This window comes from Sarcophilus harrisii, chromosome 2, assembly GCF_902635505.1.
Source record: "Sarcophilus harrisii chromosome 2, mSarHar1.11, whole genome shotgun sequence".
Lineage (NCBI taxonomy): Eukaryota > Metazoa > Chordata > Mammalia > Dasyuromorphia > Dasyuridae > Sarcophilus > Sarcophilus harrisii.
In genome coordinates, this window is record NC_045427.1 from 530,851,195 (window position 1) to 530,865,527 (window position 14,333).

General features: G+C 33.2%; 1 protein-coding gene across 2 annotated transcripts in view; it reads right to left on the minus strand.

Moving 5' to 3' along the window:
* LRRK1 (leucine rich repeat kinase 1) overlaps positions 1-14,333 on the minus strand; it is a 150,210-nt gene that overhangs the window by 101,162 nt on the left and 34,715 nt on the right. For both annotated transcript variants that reach the window (XM_031955484.1, XM_031955485.1), the window contains exon 3: positions 218-378. In XM_031955484.1, the coding sequence (XP_031811344.1) occupies positions 218-378 (161 nt within the window). The remainder of the gene's footprint in view (positions 1-217; positions 379-14,333) is intronic.

Below are 14,333 nucleotides of genomic sequence, written 5' to 3' on the forward strand. Positions count from 1 at the left end.
ATCTTGTGAAGAACTAAATTTTATTTAAAAGTGCATCATCCTGGTCATCTTTCTGACAGTAGAACAGGACTGAACCTTTAATGGTGCCCCTAATCCTTTCTACAAATTCTCTCCCCACAACTCACAAAAAGCAGTATGATAATCAAAAGATTTAGTAAGCATCTTTCAAATCAAACATTGAATTTCCAAATTTAAGAACACGTAGCATTCACCCTACCTTTTCCAGATGTGATATGCTCTCTTCAAATACTTTAACCAGCTCTTGGACCTTACTGGTTTTTTCCTTTTTGTATGCTGCCTGAATGCTTTCTATCATAGGGGATTGGTCTATAGAGACGTTGCCCAACGTGGACTGTTTGCTGCCCATGTCCACGGAACCTGTGATAAAAAAAGAACAAAGAAATGTTCATCATCACTGCAGACTCTGCACTAGTGAATCATAGCAGAGGAAAAGCAAAAGGACAATCTTAGTTATGTAATTTTTTGTGCATTAAAAATTAAGTTGGAGCCATTGTAAATGTTTCCTGTCACTAAGATATTGCACGTGAAACCAATTAATTTTCAGCAGGGATTTGAAACTGTTTTTAGAGGGTAATGACTTCCTGTATGTTCCTTTATCACACTGGAGGTGATTTCCAAAGGGAGGTTCCTTAGTAACTAAAAGACCAGAAGATGCTGCAGCTGAATTCTGATTCACTGAAGGCATTTAGCAGCCAAAAGCAGCTCTGTAAATATATAGGCAAGAATGCCACCTGGAGTAGTTTTGAGGAACTGAGTTGACCATATTGACAAAAAGTCAGCTTGGAATTACCATTTCAATCAGGTTGGTAAGACTCCTTTGATAGATGAAGGGAAAAGACATTGAAGGAAAAAGGCACTGTCGTAACAGGTTCCTCCATCTCCCACCCCACCCCCACTTTAAAGCTGATGTTCATGAAATTAGATCTATGTGTAGTGGTAGAAGACATGCTAGATTTTAGAATGTGAATACTTGGATAGCTTCCTAAGGTCCCTTCTATATCTAATATGGTGAAAGGGAAAAACAGAACTGGGAGTCAGGAGACCACTGTAATCCTCACTTAGCAAATCACTTCGCCTTATTGAGACTCATTTTCCTTACATGGAAAATGAATAGATTATATGAGCTCTAAATTCTCTCTCTCTCTCTCTCTCTCATTGTCTTTGTCTCTGTCTCTCTCTCATTGTCTTTGTCTCTATCTTGCTCTCTTTGTTTGTGAATCTGTCTTTGTTTCCCTCTCTCTCTTTCTCTTTCCTTCTCTCTCTCCTGCTGCTACTCTCTGTCTCTGTCGCTCTTGCTCTGTCTCTGTCTCTTATTTTGCTCTGTCTCTCTCTCTTTCTTTTCCTTCCATTCTCTATCCCCTACACCTCCCCTCCTCCTAAATCCCTAAGATTTTCTGACATTTGACTTGGTTTTAGCAGTGGACCTGTTTCCATCATGTTAACTGTCAAAATGGGTACTAATATATGCATTAGACTTATATGTATTAGACATGTAGAAATGTACTAGAGCCAGCTCTGATAGGCAAATAAATTGTTAAATTATCAATGTGAGCACTTATATCTCAGATATTGTCCTACAGATCAGGGCTTGATTTATTGTTTTGTTGATTGTCTAGACTTAATAAATTGTTAATGATGCAGATTAAACTTCAAAGTGTGCTTGCACACATTTCCAGAGCCCATATTGCTAAAAAATGGCTCTATAAACATTGCTTGAGCTCATCAGTGGTACCACAGTAGAAGGCTAAGAGAATGAAATCATTTACTGGATGGGCGGCCTGCTGCCTGGAAACTAAGAACAATAACCGTAGTAATGACAATGGTGCTGCTGCTGCTGCTGCTAACTGGAACTTTTACATCACTCTAAGGTTTGCAAAGTGGCTTAACATCCATTATTTCACATAAGCTTCACAATGTCCCCTGGATATCAGGAGAATAATGGTGACTTCCAAGTTTTGAGCTCCCATGGAAGCTTAAAAATGTGCAAATTTGGCAAAAAGTCCATCTGTAGGAAGTGATGTTGAGACAAGTGAACGAGTCTATAGGAGTGAATGCTAACGTTCTGCTAGAAGGCAGTTAGAAAGGTAGCCCAGTACACTTTTAAAAATCAGGAGGCCTGATTTGGTTAGAAGACCTGGATTTGGTTTTTAACTCTTATAATTATTAGCTTAGTAACCTCAGGAAAGGTCTCACATTTAAACATTATTTTCTTTATCTGTAAAATGGGAATGATATTTGGACAATCCAATTCATTCAATTGTTGAGAATCAAATGAGAACATTAATGAAGCACTTTATAAATTTTAATGTATAAATTGCTATAGAAATATGATTAATTATTATGGGTATTTAGAGTTGGAAGGGAACTTAAAAACAATTAATACAACTTTTTCTTTTCCAGATTAGAGTATTGCGATTTAGAGAAGTTAGATTAATGGCTAGAGAGCTACATGAAACCAGGGAGTCATGTATTATAAATAATATATAAAACTCTGAAAACCTTCAAGGACAATAAATTAACAATTATTAAAGTCAAACTGCTAAAACAATTTCTATTAAGATTTACATATATATTCTCATCCTCACAACTCTGTTAGGTATGTACTGTTATTGTTTTCATTTTACAGATGAGGAAATTGAAATTTAGAGATGTCAAATAACTTTCTAAGAGTCACATTGGGAGTGAGAATGTCTACCCCAGGACTTGACCTCAAATCTTCCTGATTTCGGATACTTTACCACCTATCTAGTTAATGGTAAAGTCAAAACTAGAGAATTCTGGTTTCCTGACTCTTAGGTCCATTTTTTTTCCTAACACACTATACTTCTCCTTCCATGTTTAAAGAGAGGCATTCAAGGCAAAGCTGAGTTAGAGTAAAGGCAGGGACTTACAAAAACTCTTCTCCAGACCCCTTCAAATACTTTTAAATAATAATGCTAAACAAATTCTAAAGCAGAGAACCTACCAAAAGATCCAGTAAAACTATTTTCCAGGCCAGGACAAAAGTTAGCAGGAAAGTTCTGTTGCGTCAGGGTGACAGTGGAGCACAGTCCAATACAAGCTGTATCAGCACAGCCCTGGCCCCTCAAAATTAGGAAAGGTCTTGAAAACCTCTGAATCAGCAGAGATCTCAGTTTACAGCCAGAAAGGGAGTCAAACAACTATCAGAAAGTGATTGCAGGGATCTCTTTGCTAGCAATGAGCACTCTGTTGCTTTGCCCATACTTGAATCTGGATCACAGTCCTAAGCAGCAATTCCAGGCCAAGGAAGAGTGCTATCACACCAGAGCTTATTGCCACAGTGGAGCAGGGACCCTCATTACAATTTCAGGGCAGAAAAGAGTGCTTGTGGTCACTTACAGGCCAGAACACAGTCAAGGAGAGGAGTAAAGACATCTTGGAAGAACTGAAAACTTACAGATGCCTAGAGGTATCTCTGAAAACAGCTGAATAAAATCCCTAAAGTTTGGGACAGTGCACCTTCCACCCTCGAAACAGAGCCCTACTGTAACAAATAGTTAAAAGTCAAGCAATATGCTGGGAAAATAAGCAAACAACAAAAAAAGGTTCTGACCATAAAAAGTTACGATAGTGGTAATGAAGATCAGAATACACACTCAGATGATAACAAAGTCAAAGCTCCTATACCCAAAGCCTTCAAGAAAAATATGAATTGGTCTCAGGCCATGGAAGAGCCCCAAAAGGATTATAAAAGTCAAGTAAGACAGGTAGAAAAAAATTGGGAAGACGATGGAGAATAATAAAAGAAAACCATGAAAAATAAATAAACACCTTGGTAAAGGAGACATAAAAAATACTGAAGAAAATAATACCTTAAAAAACCAGAGTAGGCCAAATAGTAAAGGAAGTGCAAAAAACCAATGAGGAGAAGAATGTCTTAAAAAGCAGAAATGGCCAAATGGAAAAAGAGGTGCAAAAATTCCCTTAAGAAAATAAATACCTTAAAGTATAGAATTGACCAAATGGGAAAAAAAACACTCAATAAAGCAACTCCTTCAGAAGCAGAATTTGACAAGTGGAAAAGGAGGTAAAAAAGCACACTGAAGAAAATGGAAGCTAATGACTTTAAGAGAAATCAAGAAACAATAAAACAAAATCAAAAGAATGAAAAAATAGTGTGAAATATCTCACTGAGCTAGAAAATAGATCTAAGAGAGATAATTTTTAAAAATTGGACTATCTCAAAGCCATGATCAAAAAAAGACTCTAAACATCATCTTTCAAGAAACTACTAAGAAAAACTGTCCTGATAATCTAAAATCAGAGAGTAAAATAGAAATTGAAAGAACTCACTTATCACCTACTGAAAGAGATTCCAAAATGAAAACTCCCAGGAATATTATGGCCAAATTCCAGATCTCCCAGGTCAAGGAAAAAATATTTCAAATAGCCAGAAAGAAAAAACTTCAAATATCATGAAGCCGCAATTAGGATAACACAAGATTTAGCAGCTTCTATATTAAAGATCAAAGGGCTTGGAATATAATATGAGCTAGGATTATAAAGAAGAATCACCTACCCAGAAAAACTGAGTGCAATCTTTTTTGGGGAAAATGAATATGCAATGAAATACAAAACTTTCAAGCATTCTTAACGAAAAGATCAGAGCTGAATAGAAAATTTGCCTTTCAAACACAAGACTCTAGAGAAACATAAAAAGATAAACAGTAAATAGAAATCATAGGGGACTTAAAAATGTTAAACTATTTACATTCCTACATGGGAAGATGATACTTATGACTTATCAGAACTTTCTCATTAATAGAGCAGTTGGAAGGAGTATATATAAACAGAGGACACAGGTGTTAGTTGAATTTGAAGGAATGATATCTAAAAAAAATTAAGAGATGAGAGAGGAATGTAGTGGGAGAAATAAGTGAGAGATAGAATAGAGTAAATTATCATATATAAAAGAGGCAAGTAAAAGCTATTACAGTGGAAAAGAAAAGGGGAAGTGAATGAACCTTATTCTCATCAGAATTGGCTTAAAGAGGGAATAATATACATACTCAAATGGGTAGAGAAATCTATTATACTTAACAGAAAGTAGTAGGGAAAGGGAATGAGTAAAAGGGACAGAGATAGAGAAAGGTCAGCATAGGGAAAGGGCTGGCCAGAAGCAAAATACTTTCAAGGAGGGATAAGGTGAAAGTAGAAAGAGAAAAGAATAAATGGAGGAGGGGGTAATACAGTTAGCAAGAGTAATTGTAAAAAAAAAAAAAAAAAAACTTTAAGTAACTTTCTGTGAATGAAGGTCTCATTTTTCAAACATATAGAGAACTGAGAAATTAATAAAATTAAGAATCTATAAATGATCAAAAGAAATGAACAGCCTTTAGGTGAAGTAATCATATTTATAACCACATTAAAAATGAACCAACTTGCTATTGATTAGAGAAAAGCAAATTAAAACAATTCTGAAGTACTACTATTAAATTGACTAATAGAATGGAAAAGAAAAATGACAGATGGTGAATGGGATGTAGGATAAATGAGACATTTCCTTTGATCTCCCAATACCATTAATAGGTCTGTATCCCAAAAGAAAGAAAATAAAAAGGAAAAAAATACTTATATGTACAAAAATATTTATAGTAACTCTCTTCTGAGTGCAAAGAAATGAAAATCAAAAGAATAATCAACAATTAAAGAATGGCTGAATAAATCATGGTATGTGATTATAGTGGAATACTATTGTGCTGTAAGAAATGATGAGCAAGATGATCTCAGAAAAACCTGGGAAGACATGAGCTGATACAAAATGAAATGTATAGTGCACAAAGTAAGTGTGATATTATAAGTGGATCAGCTATAAATGACATAACTATTCTCAGCAATACAATGATACAAGAATTATGATGAAAAATGCTATCAATACCCAGAGAAAGAACCTTTGGTGTTTTAATACGAAGCATACTTTTTATACTTTCTTTATTTTTCTTGAAGGGTTTAGTGTGTGTGTGTGTGTGGGGGGGGGGGTTGGTCTTTGTTTTCTTTCACAATATAACTGTTATGGAAATGTTTTGCATGATTACACACATTTAACCTATATCAGATTGTTTGCATTCTCAATGACGGAGAATGGGGAAGAAGGAAGGGAGAAAATCAGGAACTCAAAGTTTTAAAAACAAGTATTAAAAATTGTTTTTGCATGTTAATTGGGGGAGAAAATACTAAATAAGATCATAAAAATGAGGGTACAAAATGATAATAAATTCTATTTCCATCAAAAATTAAATAGTTGAAAGGCTCACTTCCAAAAAAATCTTGCATGAAAATGTGATATACTATGAAGGCATCACCTTAAAGTAAGCCATTTTACATATAAATGCAAAATTGCCCAAAGAAAAAAAGGGCACTTAATAATTTACTTCAGGGCTTTCAAAATCTAAACACTAGCAATCTTGTCCTTTTAAAATGTGTCAATCTGAAAATCCTTATAATAATTACTAACACATAGTTGCTATTTTATTATAATTATTGAAATGTTAGGATGAGATGATTCTGTGCTTAACGTTAGTTATTTTTCCCTTCCCAATGGTAAGCTTTTGGGGATCAGAAAAAAGACAAAGTTGAAATTAATATATATGTAACTGTAAATTTAAATAATGCCGTTTCAATTACCAACACACACTGGACACTCCTCATTAATTATTTATTCCCTTTGAAGACAGTGAGATAGCTGAGACAGCTCCAGAGATTCCACACCATTAATATGAATTTGCATCCTTGAATCTGCACATACTTCCTGATGATGGACAGCAATTAGCCAGAATGAAGAAAAAATTCACTTTCAATCAAAGTAATGGCTTTCATTAGGCTGCATTTTTATTATAAATTAATGGTATGCAATTTTCTTTTCTTAATATGTAAGTGAAATGATCTTTTATAACGATTCTTTAGGAATATGATGCAAAATTCAGATTCTGAGTGAATATTGTGCATACTATGTAAGCACCTTGTAATACTTTTATAGTAATTTAATTTGGGAATATGCAACTTCTATGTAATAGGTCAGATGATCTTTATATTTATATAAAGATCAGAAAAGCAAATCCTAGTATCCTGTACATATTGAGATACATGACATGACCACTATGCCCCCCTCCCTTCAGTCTCTTCTTGCTGCATGGCTTATAAATTAGAATCATTTCCATTAAATCAGTGCCTTATTTTTTTATCTAATGAAATTTGATGTATATGAAACACTTCGTTATTGAGAAGGGATATGTAAAAATGTTATCTTTTATTGAGAAATTAATTTTTAACCCTTTTATCTTTTCTAGATATTGATGGAGATGCATTTCCTCAGTGTCAGCTAAATGTCTAATCCAATTTTGCTAACTAAAAAAACATTAAAAAAAACATCAATGAAAATATTAATTTCCCCAACTCAGTATAGTAACAGCCAATTTCATCTGAGCCCTTTAAATCATAAATATGGTTGAGTTTGTATGTATTTCAATTCTACATTTAAAGATGGTTTTATTGTGTTTGAAACACAAACTTAGGAGGAAAGTATTGTGCTAATCTGTAATTATTTAAATAGTCATATTTCTAACACTTATGAACCTCATGGGAATAAGATTATTCAGCATTATGCTAAAACAGGGAAACAACTTTAACTCTCAAAAAATCTAGAAATTGTACCGTCATTCAGCATTTCACAGGCATCTTTCACAGCTGAGGGTGAGAATTTTTCTTGTGGAAATAAGGACAAACATGACTCAGAGAAGCCACAAGAACCAAGCACTTTTAGCTGTAAATGCTAAAATTAAATTAGTTTTCAAATGTAAAAAGAGAAAAAAATCATTGTCAGGAGTTAATGTACATTCATAAAATTCTGCTTAGATTCTTAATTTTTCAAAATTCTAAAAGAAAAGGATAATTTATTTATTGGAGTTTCCATGATTAAAACTTTTTTCCTGAAAGCACCAATTGGAAAAACAGTATTTAGAGAATGAACTTTTGGTGATAGTTTAAAAATATTTGAAGATGCTCAAAATTCAAGGAAATAATATAATAATACAAAAGTGATTAACGATAACATCAGAGTCTTAGGCTTCTGTTTTTCTGCCATGCTATAGCACTATCTTTAATGATGACTATTTAAATGACAAACTATGCAATCTATTACACTGCTGATGTTCTAGGAAATTTAAATACTAGTATATACATATATAAATTCTTACTAATTATTCAATTTTCCCCCACTGTTTATGACATATGATTTTCCATATCCTTAAACATTACACACGTGCGAGGATAGATTCTTAACTAACTATTCATTATCATAGTATACTTCTTCCTAGCTTCTTAGTCTATTTTTTTTAGAATCAAGAATAAAACAAATCTAAAGCCTTTCAATAGTATAGACATAAAGAAAAAAAATTTTTTTGGTGATTTCACAGGTTGAAATATTGATCTTAATTTAACTAAATACCAATATATAGGCTGAAAAAACTCTCACAAAAAGGAAAACATGTAACAATTAAAATAGTTTAAGGACTATTATCTTGTCCATAAATAAGATAAGATACAAATTGCTTATAATACCTTGAATTTATGTAGAGATTTTTGTGCATTAATATAAAAAAATAAAACATCCATTTATGTTACAATAAAGATTGAACAAACTAAGATATATTTTAGTCTCTTACTAACCTGATCATAATTTTTAAAAGTAGTTTCTAAGTTGTCCTCCGGAAAGTATCAGTGCATTCAGAAAGGCCCCAAGGACTGTTGTGAAGTGGTGTCACCATGATAACCTCCCATTGTAGTCAGAGCTCTATCTCCATCATTAGTGCAGTACCCAGTACTAACATCCCTTAGCTGGAAGAAGATCTCTTTCTTTGTCTGAAGTGACTTACAGAGCTAGTTTTTAGCTTTGGCAGCAATTTTCATTTCCATGTTCCATTAGGTGAAATCTAACCCTTTAGTTCTTCAGGGAAGACTCACTCAGAGGTTAAAGAGTGAGAAGGGGTGGGAGCACAATATTAGCTCCAGGATGACCTCAGATAATAATTCCTCAACAGCACCAGATGCTGGGCACTCAGCTTGGTCAGATGAATTTTGGACTATTTTTGATTTATAGTGAACATTATAAAATAAGGTAAATGTGGTTAAAATTTTTAGCAAGTTTTTTTCAAAATATTTTAAATGATGGCAGTAAAAAAGAAACCAAACAATTTTTTTTAATAAACAGAAAAGTTTCACAACACACATTCATAAATTTTTATGTGTATGAGTCACCACAGAATCACTGAGAAGGGATTTCTAGTTCATTTTTTTTTAAACAGTGTATTTAAAAATGAACCCAGGAAAAAGGAATAATTTTACTCTGGGTCAAAAGACACTGAAAGAATTGTTTCTTGTTGAGACATATTAGAATCTAGGTGGCTGTGTAGAAATAAAAAAAAAAAGATTTGGGTGGTTAGGTGCATAGGTGGCTCCTATGTACACGAAGACCTATGTAGTTTCTTTCTGGGGCCCAAGTACAAAGAATAAGAAAAAATCTAGAATCCTAAATCTGGAAAATAATATAGTAGGCACAAATGTTCTATATAAAAATAATAAGGGAGCTACCTATGTACTCCTATTTTGCACATATATAAAGTTTATAATGTTCAGGATGAATTTCACTGTTGGGACATACTGTACTTAAATAGTAGCATAATATGCTGTTAACAATTGAACAACACCAACAACTGCTTAATATTTTAAAGATCAAGGCCCCAAATTTTCTGGGTTTTTCTTGTAGCAAAAAAGGAAGGGTTTTTTTCTCAGATTCTTCTCACCTCTAAATTCAATTAATTATTCCACCATTAAAACATCTCATCTCCTTGTTTTATGTTTTATAATTCCAATGCCAGATATCAGATTTGTTATTCAATAGAGGATTAAAGGGGAAGGTGAGGGGAAAACAGGAAGGGGTAATAAGTAAATAAGGAAGAATAAAAAAGAGAAAGAAAATCATGTAGAAGAACAGGAAAATAAAGAGAAAGAAATCATCCCTTCAAGGGAAGTAAAAATCACATAGTAATAACTTCTTTTGCCAACATTCCAAAATGTGTCCCCTCATCAAAGATCTACTATGCGACTAGGAAAGACAGTTTCAATTCCTAATCTTTGGAAAGTGAATTATGGTTCCAAATTCCTAAAGGCTCAAAATATTTATTTTTCATTTAAAATCATAAATAAATGCAATTTGCTGTATGGAAGAGTTTACATAAGCTAAGAAATAGTCAAAATCTGTAAGAAAAATAATTTGCATTTCTAGAACTAATACACAGAATGAACTAGAGATTCTAAGTCAAGAAAATAAATTTGATCTACAGATTAATTACTGAGATCTGATGAGAAGAAAGCCATAACTATACCATGACCTTGGGAAGATTCTCTTTGTTTAAAAGAAATAAAATAGGGTTGGCAGAGTTTCTCATATTTTAAGATGTATTCATATGAAAAATAATCCAGAAACCAGTGAGGAGATGCGTTATGTAAAACATTTGAATAAAAATCAAGGTAGATAAAAACAAATAATACTGCCATCAAAGTATACTATAAATAGTATGACCTGAGCAAGGAGTGGGAGTGGGGGTGAGAGGAGATAGAAAAGGAATTTGGGAAACATTACAGGGTTGATACAGAGTCATAAGATAATAATATGAGAAAGTCAAATGAGCAAGCATTTATTAAACACCCATTTCTTTGTTCTAGGTACTGTGCTAAGCACTAGAGATAAAGGGAGAGGCAAAACAAATAATCAAACCAAACAAAACAACAACAACAAAAAACCAGTCAGTGCTCTCAATAACCTTGCAGTCAAATTTATTAATTTATCCAAACACCTATTATAGCTCTCTGTCTCTGACAAGATTGAAACAGTAAAAAAATTTTTGACATGCCTTAATGACTAAAAAAAAAGTGGAAGAATTAACAAAGAAAAAGACTATTTTGGATCTGTTCTCATCAATTAAGAAAAACTATCTGATGGGGTGGAAATATGGGAATAAGAGATTAAAATCAAAAGTATCTTAGAGTTTTGTTTAAAGAATAAAAAGTCAAGATCCAGGGTTAGTTTTAGAAGAAACAGAGATCTGGGTGCAGGGGGAACAGATTTCACAGAATTTAGAAAAAAGAATTGGTAGGATCCCATGCTTTAAAATTCTCCCAAATCAGAAAGGATATAAAGATCTGATGATAGAAATTCTGAAGATACAAAGTAAAACAATTCTTATAAGGAGTTAAAAAGAAGATTTGCCTAAAAAGAGTGATATGAATACATCAGAAACCCAGTAACTTAATTTTATAAAAAGTCTCATAAGGAAGATGCATGTCAGGACAGGTAACAGGGTAAGAACAAAAATGTGCTAAAGTCTAAGTAAGAAAATTATAAGGAATAGTACGAATTAGAACAGTGAGAAAAGATGAGGACAATTTCATAAGTTTTTTTTTTTTTTTAAACATTTTAGTGGATAAAAGATGAGGATCCAAGAAGCAATAAGACTTCTATGGCACTAGTAGTGGTGGTGAGGGGTGGTGATAAATAATAAAATTAAAAATTAGAAGAGAGAGTCATTAATTTTGGGCTTGTACATGATGCAAAGCCAAAAAGAACAGCTAACATACTAGATGATAGAAAGGATCCAAAATCTTGACATAGTTTTCAAGAGGATCTACAAACTCTTAATAGCCCAATCAAAGACTGCTCCAAGTTAGGTGGGGCTGTAAATTGGTTCAACCATTCTGAAAAGCAATTTGAAATAATTCTAAAAGATTTGACTAAAATACCTCCATATTTTAACCTAGAAATCTTACTGTTAGGAATATTCCCCCCCCCCCAAATCAAAGACACATACAAAAAAAAGGTTCCACATACATCAAAATATCCATTGCATCACTTTCTGTGGTAGCACAAACTAGAAATGAATTGGATGATCAGTCAAGTGGTCAGCAAAATGGTAGATTAGTTACTTTCTACAAATATCTCCAAACCTCAACCTTAAAACAAACAATCCCCCCCCCCCAATTGAATTGTGCACCACATATAAAGTAATTGTAGTTGATTCCCCAAGAAAAGGCTACTTAAAAAAACCCCAAAATTAGCATCAGTGAGCTGTAATACTGAAGATTCTCACTCAATAGTTCTATCCCAATATCCTGATAGGTAGGGACACCTCCCTCCCCAATCTTCACTACAGTGACTTTACCAAAAGACCCTACAAAGAGCAGATTGCTTATTTGCAAAATGAGGTAGTTGGACTGATCTCTAAGGTCCCTTCCAGCTCTACCATCCTATGATATCTATTGACAAAAACTGCTAAAAAAAAAAACAAAAAAAAACTGGAAAGTTCCATGGGAAGAAATTAGGTTCAGATCAATATCTTAGATCATATATCACAATGTCTTGGTGGTAAAAAAGAACCAGAAACAAAGATTATGCCCATAAAATACGACACAGCATTTTTTCTTTTTTTAGTTTTCTTTTCTCTATCTCTTTTAGTTTCAAGTTCTTTTTCTTCTTTTATCCTCTGCCTCATCCATTAATAAGGTAAAAAATAAGATATCTATTATACATGTGAAATTAAGGAAGACATATGTTTATATTAGCCATGATCAAAAAGTGTGTGGAGTAGTGGCAAAGAAAATTTAAAAAGGAAATAAAAGTATGCTTCAATATGTACTTTGAGAATATCAGTTGTCTATCTGAAAGTGGAAGAATTTTACATCATTGGTCTTTTGTAATAGTTGCGGATTGCTGTATTCATCAGAATTGTAAAGTCTTTCACAGATGCATAAGTATTCCTATTTTCAAAGTGGGGCATTAATTTAATGAAGTATTATGGTGTAATGTTTAGTGACAAATATGAAGGACAAGGAGAAGTATGAAAACACCTATATTTATTGATGTAAAATGAAGTAAGCAAAACTAGAAAAACACTATATATGAAGACAACAATATAAATTAAAAGGAAAAAAAAAGAAACAGCATGATATTATAACAATCATGCTTGTCCCTAAAAAAGGCATGAAAATATTTACTTCCCTAGATTCTTTTAAAATAAAAAGAGGGAAATGTAGGATGGAACATTATACTTTCACACTTATATATGTTGTCTTATATACGGTTGGTTTTATTACACTGCCTTTTTTCCTACAGCTAGGTGGCACCATAATGCATAGAGCATTAGGGCTGAAGTGGAGATGATTTGGAGTTCAAATATGATCTCAGACCCTTACTTACTAGCTGTGTGATCGTGAACAAGTCATTCAATTTCTATTTATTTTTGTTTCCTTATCTGTAAAATGAGGATAATAATGGTAACTATTTTCCAGGGCAGTGAGGACCCAATGAGACAATAATGACCAAGTATGATACCTGGTATGCACTGTATAAATGTGAGGAGGAGGAAGAGGAGAAAGAGGAGTAAGAGGAAGGAGGGAGGAGAAGGGAGAGAAGGAGGAAGATGAGGAGGGGATAACGATGATAATAAATGGTTCTCTTAGAAAGAAGGGGAAGGGGATGTATTTGGAAATAATGTAAAAAACAAGACTTATCAATAAAAAAAGTTTTAAAAGTAAATCACCATTGATTGGAAAATAGTTAAACAAAATTTGGTACATGAACATAATGGAATATTAACATATTGTGACAACATAAAAGGAAAAACCAATTATAATGAAAAGATGAACATTCCAAGTATAATTACCAAGTATGGCTCTGGAAAAGAGATGAGATAATGTTCCTATTCCAATATCCTTGAAGAGAGGAGAACCCATATACTATAAAACTATTAAACACAATTGATATGTTGGTTATTTTTGCTGACCTGGCTTATTGTCCCTCTCTTTTTTATTTTATATTCTCAGAGATATCTTACTTGACAGAGAAGTGATAGTGACAGGGAAAGTGAAGGTGATATAAAAAAAAAACAACAATAATAACAACATAAAAACAGATTGACAGAGGGTAACTAACAGATAGAGCACCAGCCCTGGAGCAGGAAGATCTGAGTTCAAATGAGACCTCAGACATTTACTAACTTTGTGACCCAGTGCGAATCACTTAATCTCAACTTCCTCCACAGCCCCTCCCACCCCCCCAAACCCCATATTGACAGATTAGAATACTGAGTCAAGTGTAATAAGATACAATTTATTGTTGGTGAATGTAAAGTCTTACACTTGATTTTCAAAAATCAACTTCACAACTAAAAGATAGGGGAGGTATTGCTAGAAAACAATGTTTTTAAAAAAATCTGTTTTTGTCACCCATTCACCCCCACCAA